Source organism: Tachypleus tridentatus, chromosome 11 (genome assembly GCF_004210375.1).
Source record: "Tachypleus tridentatus isolate NWPU-2018 chromosome 11, ASM421037v1, whole genome shotgun sequence".
Classification (NCBI taxonomy): Eukaryota; Metazoa; Arthropoda; class Merostomata; order Xiphosura; family Limulidae; genus Tachypleus; species Tachypleus tridentatus.
Genome location: NC_134835.1, coordinates 85,593,174 through 85,618,570, shown reverse-complemented (window position 1 = coordinate 85,618,570; position 25,397 = coordinate 85,593,174). Strand labels below are relative to the sequence as shown.

General features: G+C 31.6%; 1 protein-coding gene across 25 annotated transcripts in view; it reads right to left on the bottom strand.

Moving 5' to 3' along the window:
• Positions 1-25,397, bottom strand: part of LOC143232664 (bromodomain adjacent to zinc finger domain protein 2B-like) — a 186,296-nt gene that overhangs the window by 132,263 nt on the left and 28,636 nt on the right. For 11 of the 25 annotated variants that reach the window (XM_076468332.1, XM_076468333.1, XM_076468341.1 and 8 more), the window contains exons 2-4: positions 19,005-19,057; positions 13,452-13,514; positions 8,559-8,720 (exon numbers count right to left, since the gene is read on the bottom strand). In XM_076468332.1, coding sequence (XP_076324447.1) covers positions 8,559-8,720; positions 13,452-13,503 — 214 coding nt within the window. In that variant the 5' untranslated portion in view covers positions 13,504-13,514; positions 19,005-19,057. Of the gene's footprint in view, positions 1-8,558; positions 8,721-12,535; positions 12,592-13,451; positions 13,515-19,004; positions 19,058-25,397 lie in introns of all 25 variants that reach the window. The other 14 variants (XM_076468348.1, XM_076468351.1, XM_076468353.1 and 11 more) reach the window with 9 other exon arrangements.

Here is a 25,397-nt window from a genome sequence, read left to right as displayed (position 1 = left end):
GTACATAAATCATTACTTTCAATAACTATTTACAAGAACTGTTATTATAAACAGTATTGTTGTTTATATATTAAAATATAGTTTGGGTTAATAAAGAAAACTGTGAGTATCAATCTTGTTGGCAAATATCATAAATTTAATACATAGAGACGATTAAATTTAAGTTCAAATTTCAAGTTAACTGAAATTGTAACACGTAACATACTCAATCGAAGACTCGTCCGAGATAAATTATAATACGTAACAGCACCTATGGGCGACAAAACGCGAAGCACGTCTTTACGGCTGTGGTTCGTGAGCCATGAATTACTGGATACATGGTCCGGACAAGCTCTCCTTAGAACCTTTGACCTAGCCACTATAAAGCTCGCCATTGCCTGGCTTAAGGACGTTATCATTATTCTGTACGGTAAAGAACCTTCCAGAAATAGAAACTTCAGTAAACAATAAAATAAATTACAAGAACGATTGGATAAAATTTAAGTTATCGTTAACAAGTTTGGAATATCTAAAATTTTTAGTAGTATAAACCCTTTCTTTATCTCTGAATTAATCCGTATATGAAAAGTCTGTTTCCATGTTTCTAAAAATATGCTTCTGCAGTCTTCAATTGCTGTCCAGACACACCAATAAAAAATATAATAAATATCTAATAACAACGACTGATTGTATTTGACGTGGTTAATTTGAAGAATATTTTCATTAAAGTTGCCTATGAAACTGATGATTCCCAGTTTATAAAATTGCAATTGTTAGTGTTGTCCATTCTCAAAAAACAAGTACAACTGATATTGCGCTTATTAAAAATAAAGAAAAAAGTTTTAAATTATTTACACTACAAATAACTGACGCACTTTCGTCGTTTCATTTACTTTTTTTTTAAAAAATAAAGAAAAAAGTTTTAAATTATTTACACTACAAATAACTAACGCACTTTCGACGTTTCATTTACTTTTTTTTATCTCCTTCAACTTGATTAATATTTTGTATCCATTACACAAGCAATAAACTAATACTTTTTGCTTTCTCTTGTCCAATACGTCTTGTAATCATTTACATTAAAGGCCTTCTGCTGGTAATGGTGCTCAACTCTACAGACTGTGCAATTAAAACCTGTCGAAATTATGCTTTCAGTTTCACAATTTTTTGGAAAATAGTAGCTTATGCGTTGGAGGTAGGCGCTGTTGTTTAGCTGTATTACTCTAGTTTATCACTTCAAAATTAGGGTCTGCTTGCGCAGATAGGCCTCAAGAAGCTTCGCAAGAAATTTAACAGTCATTATTAAATCTTTCAATAAGTAATAGTAACCTTCTGCACTAATGAACGTTTGTTACATTATATCGAATGCAGAACTGTCTTAGTGATATTATTATCATGTCTGATCCAAGCCATTCACAACTTATTATACAAGTTCTTAAATGTATCCACTGGAACTTAGCTACAATTTCATATCACTGATTTCTTAGAATTACATTTGAAAACATCAAAAACAACCACTTCACAACTAAGTTATAAATAACATACAAATAGAAAGGCTGTGTTATTGATTATTCATAGGAAAGAAAGATTCCCTGAGAAATTAAAATTAATTCTTGAATACATAAATAGTGGGTACATTTGTTTTTCTGTTTATTTTAAATTTTCCACAAAGCAACTTGAGGTTGTCTGCAGTAGCCTCCCTAATTTAGCAGTGTAAGAAAGGCAACTAGTCATCATCACCCACCACCAACTCTTGGGCTATTTTTTTTACCAACAAATAGTTGGATTGACTGCAACAATATAGAGTTATATGGCTGCAAATTTAACGTTAATCCTCTGAAGAGGGGATTTTGTTGGGATATCTGTGCTCCATTTAATACAGAAAATCGAAACCCTAATTTTTGTATTGTAAGACAGGAAACTCAACATTGACCCAATGGGAAAGGGAGGTGCTAGTGATAAGGGTAATTTTTTCACTGATCATGAAAATAGTTCTTAAATGTGAGATATTTTAAAGCATCATTTTGTTGTTTGTTTCTGACACCAAATATTGAACACAGTTATCAGAATATTTAATACATTTAAACAACTTAGAAAGTTATATAGATTTTTGTTACCAATTTCATTGTATGTTCCAATGGGATAGAAAGTTAAGTCTTGACTTGATTTAAAGCAGTTTATTATCTAAAATTTAGCATAAACATTTTATTATAAAAAAGATAGCTATATATATATATATCCTCTGTTTATTTGCATAAGTGTGGCTACTGTGTCCAGAATGCACACACCCCAGATAGTTGATAGTTCATTACCCACACTCTGGAGCAGTAGATGCCCTACAAGTGACAGTGAAATTCAGTTATTCTGACAGTCACATATTCAGTGGCAGTGTTCTTGACTAGCAACCTTCCCTCTAGTCTATTAGTTCAAAGTTAAGGACGGCTGTGGCAGATAGCCTTATGTGTACCATTGCATGAAAATTTTGAAACAAACTATTCAATTCATCAATTGCTGTTGTTTTTTAATTAAGCACAAAGCTACCTACCATGGGTATCAAAACCTGGTTTTTAGCGGTGTCAGTCTGCAGACATCCCAATGCATCAATGGGGGGCTTAGTTCACTAGTGAGGCAGCAGTAAGTTCAGTACCAGATATGTGCATAGACCAACTAGGCTTTAACCTAAGGCCCCAGTGGCTAACCAAATAAAATAAAAATGGTTTGTAAAACTAGCAGAAAGAGAAAACTACTAGGTTGTTACTATTATTATTAGTAATGGACTTAAACGCCAAAATACGATATTCGATTCCCTGGGTGAGCACAGAGATAGCCCAATGTGACTTTGCCTTACAGCAAACAAATAAGTTCATAAATGTTGGTTAAAATGTTTGTGGTTTATTAGTATATTGTCAACATACTGATTATTTACACAGATATTGAAATCTTAGTTTAAACCATATTCACCAACAAAAAAAAGCTGAACTGTCAAATAATGATATTCAGCATCCTGGTGAGAGATAAGCATGTTAAACTGTAAATCAGAAGATCCATGTCTCACATCCCGATACTGCATATTTTTGCAGTACATTTTATGACTGTTAGCTCTGTAAAAGACAAATCCTGCTTTTCGATTACACTAGCAATGACTTGGCGGTTGGTGTTGTTGTCCAGCTGTCTTTCCTCAAGACTGTCAATTCAAAAGTAAGAATATCTAACATAGATAGATAACCCTCGAGCTGCTCTACGCACATATCCAAAACAAGTAAGCATCCTTGTTATCAACACACTACATGACAACTGGTCCCATAAACATGGTAGAAATTAGTGTTAGAAGCAATGCTTAGCACAACCAATAATCTAGGATTGGAGACACAATCTTTTTAGTTCTCTTACTGAGTTGCCTAATTTGTTAACAACACTAGCTAAACCAAAAGTATTAAGTCTTCGTTTTCAAGAGATGTGAAGAAAAAATACTGTTATTGGTTGGTGGCATCATCTTTAAAAGGTTACACTGATTTTGGTTTCTCACAAAAAAAACAACACAAACAAACAAGAGGATAGTTATACAGGAATACTTTACTGTTTGTCTCCCAATGGCACAGCAGTATATCAGTGGACTTAAAACACTAGAAACTGGGTTTCAGCCAGAGCACATACAACCTTTTGTGTAACTTTATGCCTAACTTCACATAAAGTTTATTATTCCTGCAATTTATTTTTTCAGGTCTAAAAAATCTTTTAAATTGGCTTTTGAACAAATGTTAAATCAAAAAACAAATGATTACACAAATCATTAATATTTTGCATATTTTTATTTTTTGCAAATTTTCTTGTGCAAAATTTTGTCAGGCAGAGTTATTACTAAAGTACATTTTTTATTTATTACCTTGGTCCAGCATGGCCAGGTGGTTAAGGTGCCAACTCATAATCTGAGGGTTTTGGGTTTAAATCCCCATCACCCCAAACATGCTCACCCTTTCAGCTGTGTGGGCATTATAACGTCCCACTATTCATTGGTAAAAGAGTTGCCCAAGAGTTGGTGGTGAGTGGTGATGACTAGTTGCCTTCTCTCTAGTCTTACACTGCTAAATTAGGGATGGCTAGAGCAAATTGTCCTCATGTAGCTTAGTGGAAAATTCAAAAACAAACATTTACTAACCCACTTTCCAATTATTTGGAAAATACAGATGAGCTTATAAGTATAAAACAATTCCCTCCAAACACTTCTAATTTTTATAGTATACAGTCATGTGAAAAAATTAAGACACCCAATGAAAGTCTGTGTATATATGTAACAATTTTGAAAAAATGGATATTTAATCTCAATTGTAACAATACTGAGGGATTAAAGTAATATAACTAAACAATTAAAACTGAAGAAAAGACTTTTCAAGATCTTCTGTAAAATGTAATTTGACAAAAATGCATATTTTAACTGAGGAAAAGTTAGGACACCCCCATATTTATACCCACGTAAAATGGTTCAACTCACACACAGGTGTATCACACCAGGTGCACGTGATTAGAAGATCGTAACTCAGCATTGTGAATGAGGCTTGCCCTATTTAAACCTCATACATTTAGTTTGGTGTGCTCCTGACTGTTGAAGTGAGAGTCAGCACCATGGTGAGAGCAAAAGAGCTGTCTGAGGCCTTCAGAAACAAAATTGTAGCAGCTTATGAGTCTGGTAAGGGATTTAAAAAGATCTCAAAAGATTTTGAAATCAGCCATTCCACTGTCCAGAAAATAGTCAACAAGTGGAGAGCTTTCAAAACAACTGCCAACATCCCCAGGTCTGGTCATCCAAGAAAGTTTACCCCGAAAGCTGACTGCAAGATGCTAAAAGAGGTCTCCAAACAGCCTAACATGTCATCATGGGGCCCACAGCAGGCTCTAGCTACTGTTGATGTGAAAGTGCATGCCTCTACAATCAGAAAGAGACTACACAAGTGTAACTTGCATAAAAGGTGTGCAAGGAGGAAACCTTTGCTCTCTAAGAGAAACATCAAGGCCAGAGTGAAGTTTGCCAGAGAGAATGTAGACAAAGACCAGGACTTCTGGAATAATGTTCTTTGGACAGATGAGCCCAAGATTGAATTATTTGGACACCAGAACAGAGGACATGTTTGGCGTAAACCAAATACAGCATTCCAGGAAAAGAACCTCATACCAACTGTGAAGCATGGAGGTGAAAGTGTCATGGTTTGGGGCTGCTTTCAATCATAGAAGCCACCATGAATTCTACTGTGTATCAGAGGGTGCTTGAGGATCATGTGAGTCCATCTGTAAGATAATTACAGCTGAAGCAAAACTGGACCCTACAACACGACAATGACCCACAACATAGTCCTGGAATGGGTAACTCAAAGCCCAGATCTTAATCCCATTGAGGTGCTGTGGGGCTGTACATGCAAGAAACCCCTCAAACATCTCACAGCTGACAGAATTCTGCATTGAGGAGTCAGGTAAACTTTCTTCAGACTGATGTCAGAGACTGGTAAATGGCTACAAGAAGCATCTCACTGCAGTTATTTCAGCCAAAGAGGGTAACACTAGCTATTAGGGGGTAGGGTGTCCTAACTTTTTCCTCAGTTCGAATATTCATTTTTGTCGAATTACATTTTACAGAGGATCTTGAAAAGTCTTTTCTTCAGTTTTAATTGTTTGGTTTTATTACTTTAATCTCTCAGTATTGTTACAATTGAGATTAAATATCCATTTATCCAAAATTGTTACATATATACACAAACTTTCATAGGGTGTCCTAATTTTTTCACATGACTGTAAGTGATCGTTTGTTTGTTTCTTTTGTTTCACACATAAAGTTGCACAATGGGTTAGAGTTCTGTGTCGAGTCCATCACAGGGATTGAACCCAAATTTCAGGTTTAGAGGTTCTCACATTTACTGTTAAACCAACTGAGAGACAGCGTAAAATAGTTAAACGTTATACTGGAATGTCGGGATTCGCTCAAAGTATCCAATGCTTAATAAAGTGGTACTTTTCCTTCTATTTTTTGTTTGGTTGTATTCAAGCCTAATCTGTGGGTTCAAATCTTATCATCAAACATGCTCAAAACCATTTCAGCCATGAGGTTATTATAATGTGACAGCCATTTCCACTTTTCTTGTATGGTTATATTCAAACATATTCTGCAGGTTCAAATCCCATCATTAAACATGCTTACTCTTTCAGCCATGGGGTTGTTATAATTCAACAGCCAATTCCACTTTTCACTGGTATTAGCCCAAGGGTTGAAGGTGGGTGGTGTTGACTAATTTCCTTCCCTCTAGTCTATTATCACTTCTAAATTATTGATGGCTAGTACAGATAATTCTCAAGTAGCTTTCCAAGAAATTCAACAAACAAAGAATCAAGTGCAAATTTAGAGAACGGGCTATCTGCAATGTACTAAATGCAGGTACAGAGCCTCAATGTTTAATGTTATAAACCCTTAGCTTACCATTGAGTCACCTGGAGGCTACTTTTCTAAAACTGTTTATGAGCAATTTAAATGTTACAACAGAATTAGAAAAATTTCACATTTGCAAAACACATTTTTGTAATACAAAATTACAAATATTTTAAATAAAATCATCTTCACAAAAAAACATTTAAAACTTATTATTGCAAATCAGTTTTGAAATACAAATTATTCTGAAGTATATAAAGAACAGTTTTTCAAATAGCAAGAAGAAATAAGAAATAATGGCACATCTCAGAGCAGGATCTCACAGATATGACTATGATATACAGGGCTGAGTAAGTTATATTAAAATCATTTGATTATCAAAATCAACAATCCACATGACAACCATAGCCAATACAAAGTCACAGCTGAATGAGACATAACTATATTTTGACAATGTTTGTAAAATGCCACAGAAAACTTGTTGCTTTTGGGATGGGCATGTAACATTAACCTCTCGCAAAACAATACATTCAGATATGAAGGGTGGGTTGAGATGAGGGGAAGGGGATATAGAATTTCCAAAATGTAATATACCTTGTACTTTATGACAATGAAAAACAAAGGAATACAACTGAACTTGAAGCACTAGAACCATACTGAAAGGGACCTGCAATATGCCATGCTCAATCTCTGGTAAGCAAAAAGCAGAATTTTGAAAGAAGTGAGAAGGGTACATGGTAAAATCTAGACACAAACCCCAGGCAAAAGTTCCCAACATAATCAAAAAGGATCTCAACTTGAGAAAGCATTACTAGTCATGTATAACATGTAAGTTCCACAACATGTATGTTCAATGGCTGTATATCTTAAGAAACTGAACAATGTACATTCATGCTATTCCACACAGATCAAGTTGCCATATGCAGTACTTATTAATTTCTGTACAATTGAATGGTTAAAATGGGCACTGGAAAACCATTGTTCTTGCACACTAGATGATTATTGAAATTTTTAGTGAGGAGGAAGTGTGCTTTGGCCATGACTGTCTTAAGACAGAGCCTTTCACAAGTGAAACTATGCTTCAAGGCTGTTGTTGAGATGTATGGTCACAAGACAGAGCATACTGGATGTAGAAACATGTACTTCACAGTTTTGGGGAGGTTTCAGAATTCTTTTAATATACCTTACTCCACCCCTGTAGCTCAAATTATACATAACTATGTTTATTTATACATTTGAATCAATTATTAATGCATCCACTTCTAGCTGCTTTTGATAAAAGTTTGCCTCTTACTAGAAATGGTATATTATAAAATTTATGTGTCATTAAAGAAATGCTGTCTGTGTATTTCGTACAATATGTAGTGTTTTGAAATTGCTTTGTCTATAGTTGTCATTTACCCATCTAACTATCAATACCTATTTGTTCTCAACAATCCTTATTCATGTTATCAATCTGTCTATAAGCATTTTATAATTATATGCAAGTTCATCATATATCTTACATTATTCACTTACTAGAATAGTTTTAAATAAGAAATGTATTATTCGATTACTAATAATAACAACAATATTGCAACTACCTCTTTTGCACATTGTACTAAAATGAATAAAAAAACTTATGAATCATGGGATATATGGAAATCACAATTGTCAGGCATTTTATTCAATATTTAGAAAAATGTTTTTCTTGTATTAACACAAAACTAATTCAAATTTTTTTGACACACAAACACAGAGTTTATACAACTAACAATAATATTATTTCATGTTAGTCTTTTATGCACATTATATATTACATAAATTTATACTGCAGAATAAATATACAGTAATTATTTTGTATGCATAGATATGAAAATATTTTTCTAAGTGTCTTTGATAATAAGTTTAACATACTAAATAGTCAAAAACATTTTACTTCAGACTGCAAAATAATTGAATGACTGATATGTGTTTCAGTCTAATCCATGTATATTTTATGATGTTAAATAATATAAAACAAAACACATACATCTCTTAAATCAAAAATTTAATCAATATGCATTATAAAAGTTCTCTCTCTCTCTCTTTATATATATATATATTAGCCATTTTAACCATTAATCTAATTTGTATATTGAAGAAACAGACTCTGCCATCAAAGAATAAGCAGGCATGCACCATACTATACCTGTAGACCAAGTAGGAGGTCTTGCATCAGGCTGTTGACTCTGGTTACCATTTGAGGGTGCACCAAGAGAAGAAGCAAGGGGCCTGAAGGCAGAGGAAGACCCCATAAGAGTGAAAGTTCCAGGTCGATAGGAAACTGAAGTAAGTAGAGGTGAGGAGAGAGCTACATAACAGGTTAAGATAAACAAGGAATGTCGTTTTTAAACGACTAAGAGCAGGATGATTGATCACAAAAAAAATTGAAAGGGTGATCAAATGAAGCAAAAGTACACATGTCAAAAAGGCTTTGCTAAAAATACTATTATTACAACGAGAAGAGCTTATTCCATAAAAGTTTACATTTATGACTTGCTACTATCCTGTCATTTAAAATGTATCATAGCAAGATTTTAAGTACCAAGTATTTTATCTGTGAACTATTGCATTCTTTGTCTTATTATTTTGGATTACAACTGCTCTTCTACTGAAATATCATAATAAAAAAATAACTAACAAATGCACTGAGAATCAGCATGTAACAAATATTCAGTTATATTAGGTAAGTAATGACAAAGCCTTAAACTATACTTATAAAAATTCTGGAGTGTAAATAATTACATATATAAGACCAGTAAACAAGAAACAGTCTATACAAATTAAAGCTGAAATTTACAACTGTAATTGTTTATGTTTAATTTAAAACAAACTTTCACTACTACTGAATTTCATATTTGCATTGAAGTGTTAAATAAACACATTTTACTACTAATATTGATAACTGAAGAGCTTTTTTAAATATCACATACATAATTATCAAAAAAGAAGATTCTAAAAGGGTATTGATATGCCATGAAAGAAATTCACATCACTGGACATTGAAACTGAACATAAACATGGAAAACTAGCAAAAGGTACTGGCAATGCAGGGCTTAAAATGTAATGCTATAACTGAATGGTTGCCTGTTCCACTATTTTGAGAAGATGCATTGCATAGAAAGATACCAGTGCATGAAACACAGAACATTCAATTACTGCATTAAGGCAGTAAAATTCAATTGACTCTGAAATTCATATGATTTGTCTCATTCCTTATCCACTGAAATTTTATTTATGGGTTTCAACCCAAATTATTTTACCAAATTTATCAAAATTGCTCCAGCTATTTTCTCACAACAACTTATGACATCAGATCGATAGGTTGACCGGGTGGACATGAGCAAAGAATTAGTTCTATAAACTCAGACTGTTAACTCTATGGTTCTGTACTTTCTTAAAGCTTAGAATACACTAATTCATTAGTTCAAACAAAAGAAAGACAAAAATAAAATTCACATGTGAAGCCACAAACAAGGAAAACACTTTTTTGTAAAGTATTACTTACACCTCTGTTTAAACAGTATTTGAACTTTCTTCAGGAAATTAAAGAGTTTACAAAACATCAGAATGATGTTAATAGTGCATGCACAAACAAACATTTGAAGTGAAATTCCAGTAATTTTACAAATGCTCTTATTTTAAGAAAAACAAATGTTTACTTATAATGTATTAACATTCTTTGCATAAAACTTAAAAAAAGAGCAAAATGAAAATGAAGAAACAGTTTAATGGCTAAAAGCTGAAGTATTAAACACCACTTAGAAAAGCTTTACTATATGTTTTATTTATGTTTGTGCACAGAATTGAAACACAAATAAATGCCCTGTATAATATAGTGCCAAATTCTAACTACTGTTTAATACAAACATTATTTCCTAAGTACTCAGAACCACAAAAATAAAACTAAGATATTTGAACTCATTTAAAACTTGTCTATTGTGTCAGTAAAAGTGAAATGGAAAAGTCACTGCATTACTGATAAGTGTCATCTTGTTTTATTTACATTTTATAAAACAGTGCCAGTTTTGGTGGAAGGAAAAAACATTATATGAAGGTATCTGAACTCAAAAATTAAAACTTTTTACTCTGAAAGACACCAAACTAATTTATGTTCATTTATAAAACATCTTTTTCAATTCTTAAAGAGAACTAAAGGTTTACACTAACTTTACAAATTGTTTATACATTCCTTTTTCCTTGGATAGATAAATGAAAATATTAACTTCTGATTACAGTAAACTATCTACTTAGACTAAAACTAAAGGTCACTCTGACAATCAGAATAAATAATTACATATATCTTTATTATGTTTCTACTTGAAAAAATTTGAATGCATTGCTTCATTAAGAAGGTATAATTTCCATTAAAGATATTTTTCACAATAATCTCAAGTATATCTCATGAGGTTCATTCAGCTTAGGAGATTTAATTTAGTCTTAAATATATATATATTAAGATAGCAGTGCAAAATAATTTTTATAACAACATTATAATAATAAGCTACAAACCAAAGCTAGTACTAAATAGTGAAATTGTTTAAAAAAAAATAATCCCCTCCTGCTCTAATGAACTATTGAACATGGTGGAACTGTTTTAAGTCTCTTTTTGTTTTTTATCATATTAGACAGAGTATACTTGTTATATAAACTCCCTCTTCTTTGAATAACAGGTACAGAGAAATGGTTTTACATATTCATTCTTATTTCAATAAAACATTAGAATGGAATTTTATATACAACTGTTCTTGTTTGATTAACATGTCAGACAGTATACAAAATTTGTACTTGTTAAAATATTTACATATTAAACGTCTTTCAAATATCCAAAAATAATCACTCTACCAGGGCTTAGACTGTGAAGATATGATAAGAAGTCAGCTAATAAATAACACATATCTTCATACATATGTATGAAATAAATTTGTTATATTACTTAAAGGTCTGTCACATATTTCCACACAAAACTAATGATATCATTATCTCAATTAAAACATGTATTGTTTTTGATGTCTACAATTAAGGTTTAATATATAATTGAGTTTTAAAATACGATACTAACAAACCTTTTCAAACTGAAAACTATAATAAGAGTCAATACTAAGTTAAATGCACTTGACTTAAATACAATTAGAGATAATATTACTCCAACATTTTAATAATGTAAAGCAATTAAACCAGGTTTTTATGTTTTTTTATGAAGCACCACTTTTATTAACTTTTGTAAATGTACTGTTTACATACATGCACCTTCTATAATTTACTTTCCTTTACTCTATTACGGAAAATCCATTGGACACATATACAATATAAAATAGAAAATCTTAAGAATTAACTTAAAGATGAAATACTATGCAGAATGAATTTCACAAATTCATTATTTTTGAAATTCCATAATATTCTTTTCAATGTCTTTGCATGTATTTTCACTACTGAATTAACCTGCACCCATGTTTACTATTTTTAATGTTTTTTTATACAGTGTAGTCAAACCTATCATCTTCATTGGTAATATAATAAAATTAGAATAAAGGTATAAGGTATTCACAGAGATTTTATAATGCATTCTTACTGAAAGTACATATGCTCTTACAATCAATTTTACAAATTTAGTTTATATAAAGAACAAGACATGTTGTCACAACTGGTTGTCTACCAGCCAGTTTTCTGATTAAATGATTAGTTTCAATAAGCAAATGCATACAAGTAAAACAGAAATTAAGTTTTACAAACTGGATAGCTACTAAACCATTAAGTTATACTCTTTAAAATATTAAACCAAATAATTTTGAAGTGCATATAATTTTTCTTGATGAAATCTCACTAAATTAACTTTACTGATGACAGCTAAATATACATGATTACTTCTCATTACAGTTACTCTTAAAAATTATGATTTGTATTCATTATAATAACCTTTTCCTTGTACGAAAATATTTTTCCATGTATTTAAACATCACCTCTTTTTTAAGTACATAAAACAAACTATATGTATATTATAAGTTTGAAATGACTAAAAGATGTGTATTAACCTCAAATTCTTTTATATCTCTACAAGAATCACTTAAATTAGCCTGAAAATAATAAACATTTAAAGTATTACATAAATGTTTATCTAGATCTGACCTTAGAGGTTTTTGTGATGTGGCTTAAAGCTGCCTATTTGAAGTCCTAGAGAAAGGCTGTTTAAAAAAACAATATAACTTGTAGGATAATAGTTGTACTTAAAGCTGTTTAAACAAAATAGCATTAGCTGGTTTATTACATTTTGCTAACTAAAGATATTTAAAAGCACCTTACTGAAGACAGAATAATACACAGAATTATGTATAGCTTTTACAAAACAACTAAATAATGTGTGTGTAACATACCCAAACATATGAATTCATATAAAGCTCAGTAACAGACAAAAGTCAACAGATGTAATTTTGGAAGGAACCCCTTTCTATGTGTTATAATGAGTTATTTAGCTTTGGTATTAAAGGCTAGTTTAAAACAGAGACATGAAAATTACCTGAAATACACACAAATATTCTGTTTTACTGACACAGATATGTTTAGGATGAATAAATAAATGGCTTGAATTTGAAGCCATTAGAAAAAAGTTGTTTTAGAACTCTGCTAATTTGTTTTTAACATATGTTTGAAAATTATCTTTAGTAGAAATACAATTAAGTTTCTTGGCACCATACTAAAATAAAACTATACTTTATTTTATTGATATGTTTTCATTTTTACTTCACTCAAACTGTTTTAAGTAATTATGGAACCTCACAGTTCAAAAACACTAATTTAAAACCAATGTTATATATACAATAAGTAACTGTTTATAATATATAACTAAACACAAATGATAAAGAAAACAAAATGGCTAGGTGTGTGTACATACATAGCCATGAGAAAAGATGCTTTACCTATATTACTATTTTGAGTAAACACACTGTGTGACTGTTTGAAAAGTTTTATACCATAAATGTGAAGATAAAAAGACTAAATTTTGAAGAATTAAACATGTTTTACATTCACAAATGACCACACTAACCTTTTGGAGAACTCTGGGAGTTCTGGTCATGCTTATCCATGGTAACAACCATCAACAATATGCCTAAATAAGAAATAAAATTTTAACCATTGGAAAATGCTATTACAAGGCATTTAGCTATTTAAAATTTTTAGAGACTTAACCTACACAAGTAATAAAACTTATAAAAATGCTTTGCAAAAATTGTCAACTAAAATATTGTTAAAAATGAAAATATGATAAAATACAGTTGAAACTTCTGGTATTTTCAAAACTGTCCATAGATTTTCACTGACAATGCTCCACCCATTTTGGACATACACCATTTTCAACAAATATTTATTAGAGATTGTTATGATATCTAATAAATAATAACCTTTCTTGAAACATTTTTAATTTTGTGTTGTATACATTTATGTCGAGAAGCAGAAAATCTTGTGTGAAAAATGAATTTACAATATAGTACCAGATACTTTTTCAAACAAAATGAAATAAATTACTTTTAACCATGTATTTAGGTACTTAAACTGTACTCAGTCATATCATTCTCCATACACAAACAAAAACAAAAGAAATTAAGTAAATCCTAATTTTAACAATTTCAAATAAAACGTCTTACATCCAGACCCTTAAATTTACTATAAATGACAATTCACTAAGACAGTATAATTCTATATATTTTCTTATTCAAAATAGTAAACAAAATACCTTTTCATATAAAAATACAAAGACAGTTTGTTATAAAGCTGTTAGCATAATATAGTTTTAAAAATATATTATTTTAATTTTTCTGATAAGTTAGACAAGTTAAAACAACAAACCAAATGGAAAATCTTTATGAGAAAACAGTTACATAAATTGATTTCTTTTATTTTATTTTTAAAGTATTTTTATGAAAACACAGATTAAAGTAACAAACAACCAAGACAAGTTAAAAATGAAATCAAGCACTGAATTACAATTTCATACATCAGACAAGAAAAATCTTGTTTTTTCATACAAACAATGTTTATGAATATATAACATAAGCCTAATGTATGATACTATTTTATACGCTTCTCCTGTATTAGTTTTGTGTTGATGACATTTCAAACTATATTGAGTTCTTAATCATGTCTTGAGAGAGCTAGTGAAAGATGGGTATGTTTGAAAAGAAAGAAAACTAGCATAGTTCTGAAGAACTCCAATTATTTAGTGCCTGATTAGCAACAGCAAATTAACCTACAATGATTTATAAGTATATCAAAAACTTCTTGTACAGAACATATTTCATGTTTCAACAAAACATCTCTCTATCTTGTTATAGTATGATCTGCAACTAAGCATACAGGGGTTATATATAAAATCAAAATATATAGGCAAAACAAACTAGGATGTATAATATGCAGGCATGTTTTAAAACTGCACCAGTGAAACTTACAACAGATTTTTTTTGACAACTTAAAGATAAACTCAGCCAAATTTTGCTGATGTTACTAGAGCAACATTTGTTTTTTGGTTGGGTGGGAGGTTGGTGTAAGACACAAAGTTTATCCTAAAGATGCTCACAAATTGATTAAAAACAATAACAAGTTAAAGTGTATATCTCAAATTCACCTATACTCAAGTGACCTTGGTATTCTAGCATCTGATTTTCCAGGAACACGAGGTTTGTCCCATATATTTTTGCCATATTCACCAAAGATACTATATATGTGTGTGCTTTATGATAGCAAAGCCACAATGGGCTATCTGCTGAGTCCACCGAGGGGAATCGAACCACTTATTGTAGCATTGTAAATCTGAAGACTTACTGCTGTACCAGCAGGGGACGATACTATATATACTCTGCTTTCATTTCTACAGTACAACTTGTTTCAAGGTAAGTAGTGTCTAAAGGTTTAAATACAATTTTTACTTCAGTTTTTAAATAGATAATTTCATTGGCAACTACTGCCATAAAATAAATAAAACATATTTATCATGTTGTTTGTTACTGATAAGGGAAAGATTGAAATGAGAATAAAAATGTTTACAGTTTTAAAATTAACAAGCATCTGACTGGACACCAGAATGGCCTATTAACCTGATTCTATTATATTTTCTGAAGAAGACTTACAAATGAATTTGATTTCTAGGACTTAATCATGGTTGATTGCTTGTTTATTGGTTTTTCATGTTAAAAGCATCTTTAATTTTCCTGATTTTTCAATTTGGGGAAAACCTAAAATTTATATCTTGCAATGTCAGAATGTACAGATGTACAATTTTTCCTGGGTAGCAGCAACAATGCAACTCTTCAAACTGTTCTGGTGTATTACTTCTCTTTCACCAATACAGCTGTCTCAACAATTAAAGGATATATTGTCAACTATTGTTTTTATTTTTTCACTTTAATTTGTTTAATTCTTGTGAGTAAATGCATTAATTATCTTGCCAGATTTGATAAATACACTAAGTTTACTTTTCTTGAAAATTCTCTTAAGTTTGTAGCTTAGACTATGTCCAAGTAATACAATTATGTTATATATTTGGTTTGTCTGTCTGGGTAAAAGCTTTTGATGATTGTTTAAAACTACTGAGGTTTTCAGTAATTTGGTAATGAAACATAATTCTTGCTGTATATTTTAACCATTACAAATTTTGTCAAATATCCCTTGTTTCTAACAGTTCTATACTGAAACAGTATATATTGTGATTTATGATAACTTTCATTTGATAACACAGTTAGCACCCTATTCTCCTGCCATCTGTAGGTTGGAAGCTTGAACAAGACATAAGCTAACTGAGTGAGTATTGTGTACACACATTTAGAGAATGACTGCTTAAATGCTTTAATATTCCTAGAAAATATCTCAGTACAGAAAGGATATGCTATGTGAATTTTTTCATTTATACTTATTCAGAAGTTTACTATTCAATAAAATTCGATAATTAATTACATATACTTAAAAGTTGGAAAATCTGAGAAGTTGAAAGTCAAATTATTTAAATTTTTTATTAAGATACATATTTTAAGCAAGCAAAAAAAAATTCAATTCCTAACTTTTAATAAACTTTGATATACAAATAGAAATCTAACATTCAAATATTTGAATACTAGAAGTACCATTACAGGTTAGCCCTGAAGTTTTACACATTCAAAAATAAATATGAAAAATTTAAAATAATGTTACACTATAATTAAAACACTGATAATCATTTAAATAACTGATATATCTATAAATGATACAACTTTGTTCTTATGTCTTCCACCTAACATTATAAAAATTGTGTCAATACTACATTAAAAATATATGCATAGAAAGTATTTAAAATGCACATGATTTTGTTTTTTGGTAAGCACACTGCTAAACAATGGGCTATCTGTGATGTGCTCACCATGAGTATCAAAACCTTCAGATTTACAACTGAGACAATGGGACATAAGATTGGATTGTTGCTAAATTTCCTTTTTTATTCTGATAGTTAGATAATTGATTAAAAAAAAGATATTAAATTCAATGTTAAAATTGAAAATATCTGATATTTATGACTGAACATATTTCTACAACATTTTCCATAAGCGATTATCAGAAGAAAATTATTAAACTATGCATTTAAAATGGGCAAAAACAAGAGCGTTTGGCAAAAATAATGTTTAAAGGCTATGAAGTATTTAGAAGAGAAAATAAAAGCTCTCACAATAAACTACTAGCCTCACTTACATGAAAGGATATCGTAGCTATTGAACTAACATTTTGCCCTACTTCAAGGTCTGAAAAGTACTCGAGAACGTAAAAAAAAAATTTGTAAAAGAAACAAAAATAATCAGTCATACAAACTTGTCTTGTGTGGACGTTGAGACATACCAAATGTGTGGTGTTACATGTACTGTATAAAAGAGATAAACAAACGTAACAATAGCGTTACGGTAAATGCTTTCGCTGATTTGTACAAACCGATGTAAAATATCGTGAATGTTTGTTTTTATTTCTAAACGCATACCGCTACAATTTTTCTATAACTATCAGTTTAACAGTGGTTGATCGTATGTTCTTGAAAAGTTATACAAATACAGCAATTTTTGTAACTAAAAACTGAGAGAAGCAAACCGTAGTTGCACTAGAACAACGAAATCGGAGTTGACTAATAATGGTACCCGAATGTAGCAGTAGTCAAAGAACATTTATATTATGTGTTGGAAAGAAGCTGGCGACTATAACAAATAGAACAAACGTAGCCTGCGTCCCAGCATGGTAATCAATAAACTAGATCGAGCTATCTGTTCCTACGCCCAACACTCTCCTTCTCGTGCTTTTAACTCCAAGAAACTCAAAGAGAAAATGACAGAATGGGGGTAGGGGAGTGAATTGGGCGATCAAAGCAAAGCTAGCACCTGCATATAATTATCAGAAGAAAGAGAAAGATGGCTGCTGTAAGTTCCAGGGATGTGGTAGGTCTGGGACCGAGAGCTCGGCATTCAGGCGACACCGTGATGGCACTGCAACACGCACACGCAATTAAACTAGTGGTGTTAGGATCAATATTCATACGAAAATGGAAATAAAATATTTTTGATTTTTTTTTATAAATCATAATGCTGCAAGAGATAAAACATCGACAAAAAATCAGGACTGCGTATGTGTGTCTCTAAATGCAACACTTATCTATCATGGGTAAAATGTTTCCATTTTTATCTTCGAAATTGCAAATACTAAAAAGAGAAAAGGGATTTAAATTAACTTTGGAATATAAAGTTTATATCTAAGCTGCTGTCTGAAACATCACTTATAAGTGGAGTTTTACATGATACAAAATCTGATTTTCCAAAACCTAAAATATTTAGAATTGATAATATAAAGCTCTGAGAGTAAGGCTACTCGTATACAGCAGTATTTTTTATGTGATAAAATAGTGTTAGAAACTACGGCCTAGCATTTAAACAAATAGTCAAGAGATTCTCTACTATTATAGATATTAAATTTCATACATTTGATACGAACAACTTGCACGTCGTAACTAAAGCTTTAAATATTTAATATTATATAATAATAGTTCTCATTTCAAAATTATAAAAAATCAGGCACCATAAGAAATATTTCTGATAAACAATATAGTAACACGTAGGACTAACACAATTTATCTCACATTTTGTTTTTAGTACTAAGGGTATCCTCGTTATTACGTCACACTATATTGTGCACTAATGTCAAATAAAGTATTCGTTTACACATACTCGTTCACATATTTTGCATTTTATGCCTCCAAGAAAAATGCTTGATTATCTGATGCAAATCATTTAGCATGAAGTCTGTTTGTTGAATTTCGCGCAAGTCTACTTGAGGGATATCTGGGATATTTGTCCCTATTTTAGAAGTAGCAGTTAGGCAGCTAGTCGAGACCACTCACCGTCAAGATTGATCTTTATGTTATAACTCCAATAAAACAAAAAGGACGAACATATTTGATGATAGGATTAGAACGCGCGGCTTGCATATTGCAAGTCAAACGCCTTAACCACCAGTCCTTAACATAAAGTAATGCTTTTACCATATCTATGTAAAAAAATCGTACCCTAAAGGGCACTTTCACACAACCATCACGGTAACTTACCTTCATAAGAAGAGTCAACTCATTGTTAACATCTGCTGATACACAGGAAATACCTTCAACAGTAAAATAAAATAAAAATAGCATTTTATTAATAAAGTTTAATGTAATATTTATATAGAAACAAGAGAAAAAGAGAGAGAAAAAACAATAACAGCTTCATATTCAAATATATCAAATTTTTCTGTACTTTTTTTTGGGGGGAAATTTCATTTTCCAGACAATTTGACATGTTCACGAGAAACTAAGCAGAAGAGAATTAATGTAACACCCATAACATCCAATGTTTTAGATCGCACTAAATAGTCAATGACAATTACAAGCAACTGAAAAAAATATATATTAATAGTATAATCACACAGCAGCTATTTGTGGTCCAAAAACGAATTCAACTTTGTCTTCTCTTTGCGATTACGATTATTTTTGTTGTAGATAACTTACGTTTTATAAAATAGACATTACTATAGAAATATTGCATGCAGGGTTAGTTGATACGAAAAATGACAATATATCATATTCGATATACAAAACAAAGTTGTCTCAGCTTTTAAAATATGGATTAACTCCATAGATTCGGAGAAAGTCTTCCGCAGAGCACGAGCTTATAGAGATTACAATATATACACATGAATTAAATATATATACAGTTGACATACATGGATATTGTTTTACAAACTCGACCAATTAGGATGGACCTCAAAGGGCTATAGAGTTTACGTTTTTACCAGCCACAAAAAAAACAACAAAAAATTTATTAACTAAGCTACCTTCAGATGTTTAGAAAGAACACAGTAGATTAAGTGGTTTTGGAGCTAAAACATGTATGTTTTAATTTTCACACGTTACCATTATATAACGGTGATTTTCATATCTGGGAAATAGTGCGAGTTGGTTGTGTACGCGTTTCCGAACTTTGTATTCCAATGAAGCAGAATCTAAGTCACCTTTGCCTTCTCTTCTGGTTCATTAGTAAAAGGTACGAGATTCAGTGTCTGTTTTATTAAGGAATTCCCCCAAAGAGGAATTTTCAGTACACGCACTTCTAAAACAGGATGAAAGGGAAATTGACTTACAATTAACAGCACATATTAGGATCTTAAAATGTAAGAAATAACTTATTAAGAATGTTTGAAGTTTTAATTGTGATTGTTGTTTTAGCACAAAGCTATGCAATCAGGTATCTGCCCTTTTATCGAATCACGGATTTTAGCGTTCCAACTCCGTAAGCTTATCGCTGATCTTGTTTGTTTGTTTATTTTTTGAATTTCGCGCAAGGCTACACGAAGACTATCTGCGCTAGCCGTCCCTAATTTAGCAGTGTAAGACTAGAGGGAAAATAGCTAGTCATCATCACCCACCGCCAATTCTTAAGCTACTCTTTTTCCAACGAATAGCGGGATTGACCGTAAAATTGTAATACCCCACGGCTGAAAGGGCGAAGACGTTTGGTGCAACGAGGATTCGAACCCACGACCCTCAGATTACGAATTGGTTGGTTGATTTGGTGTTTTATGAGTCGAGTACTTTAACCACCTGGCCATGTCGGGCCTATCTAACCTTATTTGACAAATAATAAAATACTTTCGAAATAAATGTAAATTGAGATACATTACAATGAGAAAATTATCTAAACAAAATGTGTGAGGAGAAAATAAACTAAAACATTCGTAAGTTAAACAATAACAAGAATTCCACTACTAGTGATTTGGTAGAATTTCTATAGGACTAGTACATCACCGTACTTTCTATTCGAATAACTGCTGTATTTTCTACTAGGTAATATTAGCGTATTTTTTACTCAGATACATCATCGTACTTTATACTCGAATACATCACTTTACTTTCTACTACGATACATTAGAGTACTAGCTACTGAGATACATTAACGCAGTCTCTTCTCTGATATATTAGCGTATATTCAATGGACCTAATTAGGGTACTTTCTAGTCAGACCATGTATTTTATATTTTTTAGTTCTAACCAGCCTAAAATCATCCAACACTTAAAACGAATACTGAAAGCTAGAGAATTTTAACGATTTTCTTAACACGAACAACCTTTTTTGTTGTTGAAGAAACTGGAATAAGCTCGTGTATCCTGATGCTGAAAAGGAAAGAGCCAAAAGCCATCAGGAAAGGGGTGTCCGAAGTTTTGTGGAGATGTAATTATTCCCACTATAAGTGTTTCTTTACAAACATTTTTTTTATTAGTTGTATATCTATTTACACCTTTTGATCGTAAATGGAAAAGTCATGCAGGCATATATGCATGTTACAGTCATTCTTTCGTCTTATCACTTAAATGTCTATATTGATACATAATATATTTATGCAGAAAAGTTAATTTAGCTATACAGTAGCTGCACATGCAAAGTGGGAAAAAATGTTCCTTACATAATGCATTATATCAACAGCCGAACGAAGTAAATATTAACCAGCTTTAACTTGGTTATTTGCTGGAAAGCCGTGGCATTAAGAAACATTTTCACTCACTATGTATCTATCGAAACATGTTATTTACCACAACATTTATCCAACACTACTTGTAGTTATTAGTTGTTATAATCAAAATATTTAAGGTATTAATAAATAAACGTATATTGGTTTGTAAATTTTAACCTGAGTTCCAAAAGCAGAGACCAATCGTAAATTACGGGCTTCACAGCATATACAACCTGTTATACACATTGATTTACTTGTTTTGGAAATTAACATCTATATGCATGAAAGCTAACGATTTCTCTTTGATTGAATAATACCGTGTGAAAATAATCGTTTACAAGATATGCAATAGTACAAAGTCTACGGACGATTTTCGGACATGTTTAAGACTACGCGAGAGCTTTTGAAAGTCGTTTATTGCTAATTTATTGTTACAAGCAATTATTAAATATTTGTCTGTTTGTTCGTACAATCTCGCGCAAAGCTATCTGGTGGTTATGTACGCAAGCTGTTTCTAATTCTGAAATGATAGACGAGAGATATTGCTGCTAGCCAACTCTTAAGCTACTCTTTTACCAACGAAAAGTGAGATTGACCGTCACGGCAGAGTATAACAGATGAGAGGATGAGAATGTTCGGCACCGACTTTCGATTCTGTGTCAATGAAAGTAGCGTTTGCGACTATAATACTAGAATTGTGTTATTAAACTACCTTCAGAATTAATTATTACTCTTTAACCACGGATCAATTTCTCATATCTTGTCACAACTTAGCGTATTTGTAATCAGATCAGGTTGAACAGAATACATCAATAAAGAAGCAAAAATAACAAAATCCAGCATGTTTACATTCCGTAGCTTGATTCAACTTGATCAACAAAGAGCTTTGGAAGGAAATATTGTGGACGACCTCCTAAACAGGTGTTGTAAACCATCTCCACAAATACAAGTTTATAATCAAGTAAAACAACGTAAGAGAACCCTGAAAATTACCCATGAGAACTTAAGTAGCTAGAAAATAAAAATTAGAAGTATGGATTAATTATAGTAGATAGAAAACTGAGTCATAAACTGCTTACACTAAGGTTTTGTAATATATGTACATACATGTTTTAGTTATTAATTTTAGCTCAGCTTATCCTTTATATGATTTTTACTTTATTCTGTTGTGGGCAGTAGATTTCACTTTGGCACAATTTAACCTCGTTACCTTTAAAGGAACCTGACAGATCAGCAGTAAGCTTGAAGACTTTTACTGACAAAATTCGGTGATCGGTCTCTGTGGTTGACACAGCGCAATTAGTCCATTGTATACAAAAATAAACAACCGTTACATATTTCATCTTATCACGAACATAAATCACAGACAACACTAGATTCCAATGCTTGTCGAATGTCTCTATTATTGCAAGAACAAATTACAGAAACATGCCCTAAACATATGGTTTGTTTGTTGTTTGGCAAAAAGTTACTTAATGAGCTATCTGTGCTCTGCTACCGCGAGTATCGAAACCGTTTTTTTCCAAAGTTATAAGCTCTCATACTTGCTGCTAAGACATCGGAGGACCCGGCATACGAATTAAAGTATATCCTATACAGTCACTCGTTCATGTAATAGTACCTTCAGTTAGCTTCTAGGATGTTTTAAAAGTTTTAAACAAAAATTTAATCAATAAAAGCTAACTGGTCTTTCTATTTTTTTTTAATATAATATATTGTGAATAACTTGATGAATAATGTGGGAACACATCAATGTATTTGGAAAACCGGTAATAAATATATTATCATTATAAATACATAGTATTTTATAATAACAATAATAAAGTTCTCTTCGTTACCCATTTAAACCGTCTTCAAACTTTTATTTCTTAAAGAATGGGTTATTTGTAAACAAATTTAATTATTTACTTGTGTTCGGAGACATTTCTAGATGTAATAGCAAGGATAACATGGTAATCTGAAAAAATAAAAAAATAAATCGAGCCAGCACGAATGATTTATATGTTGGTGTATAAAATATGTCGTGAAAAATTAGCCATTGGTATAAAAACTTCATAAACCATCAATAAGAGAAACATATCCTATCATTACATGGGTTCGGTTTAATGTTTGTTATTGTTTTTTTTAACAAAAACGTCAAATAAAATCGTAAATATACGAGCATCGAAAACTCACTAAAACCTGTAGTACGTGATGCATTTGTTCAAGTGTACCTGTTCATAAGCAGTACCAGCAATTCAGGTAACTTGTTTCTACAACTTTTATAGCAATTTTCTTGCCTATTGTAAAGTTGAGATTTTATGGGTTAGGGATGAAAACAAAAAGGTGTGTATAACAACATGTCAACCACACTATATCTACCATATTCATAATAACGACGAAACCTTTCGTTTATTTCCAAGTCTCATCACATCAGCTGGGATATGACAGACACTGTAGTGGTGGAAGAGCTATTTATATTATCAGACTGCATGAACAGCAATTGTTATGGTGTTAATTAAATTAGGTTGATGAAATGCAATTTTCATCAGTTTCATACGAGTCATTCATAAATCATAATAAAATATTTATGTATTTGTATTTGTAGCAGAGATAATTAGGCTTGCTTCTGCTGTCCATAAGTTTAAAATACTAACCAGAGAGAAGGCAGCCAGTCAGCACCAACATACAAACCACCATCCACATTAACTAAAAGCCAAAAGACGCGGTAAGTATTTTAGGCACAGTAGAAAACCTGAGGGTGCTCCGAAATTAATTTTCCTCCCCCCATCCACGCTGAGGGAATAACTATCACTTTTATAACACATTCACAGTTTAAAGTCCAGGGAATATTTTGTTATTGTACGGCTTCTAAACCGGTTTGCCAGCTTCAAACTCTGGAGCTCTATCACAGTATCAACCCGCACCCTATTATGAAAGTTTTAATTTGTTTTTATAGGTTATATGTACAAAGGTACATTAAATTAGCTATGTTTATCTCTGGGCTAATTTTTATTTATGTGTATATAATCCGCAGTGTAGACTATAATTAGCATCCACTTTTAATCAAGTAAGCTAATACGTAAATCAGAAATTTGAAAAATGAACGCAACAGAAAGAAAACTGGATTTTATTTTAAGTCAACAGTAACTGTATGGGCAATATCACAGCCTACTCAACCACTACACTAACTACGCAGGAAGAAAAAAAAAAAAAAGGTACAAACTGAAATATACACATATACTTTTTTTAAATTCCCAGCATAGCAGCTCCATTAAATAACGCTACTGTGTACATTTATTAAGTTTCTGAGAGCCCAACAGAGAAGTGTTTTTCGCTCATATACTGCATGCATTTGGTAACCATGCTGACAAAATTCGCTGGTTCCAATAACAGCGACATAGCACAACTCGTTCCCTAATAGTTTAGACTCCTTGAAAATGGAACCGTCATAATTCTAGCTTACACGATACCAAATACAGACATATAACAATTTATCTAAAACCGCACAAAGATCGCCTAGTTTCACAAATTACCGACCGCCCTTGAACGACGTAGCTTTTGGGAAAGCAAAAAATAGAATAGCAAATGACTTAATAAACAGGCGTTACATGGTGCCGCTTGCAAGTCTTCACAAATACCACCATCTCTTCATGTACACAGTAGAATGAACGTATTTACAAAGCGATAATCGAGAATACGTAAAAGTTTTAGAAAATTTTACTTCCAAGTATTATTTAAAAATATAATATGCCAATGAACACTTGAATATTGACGAAAGATGTTATGGCCCATTTTAATTCACTCTTGCTGTATAGGAGACGTGCTTTTTCCTCGACATATTAACTCAAACATACAATACACACACTCGCATATATATAGGACTTTCTCACTTACTGATACAGTAAATGAAATTCCTTTTGTTTGACCATGTTGTCGCATTTTATCACGCTCTTTTGAACTCCATACAAATCTG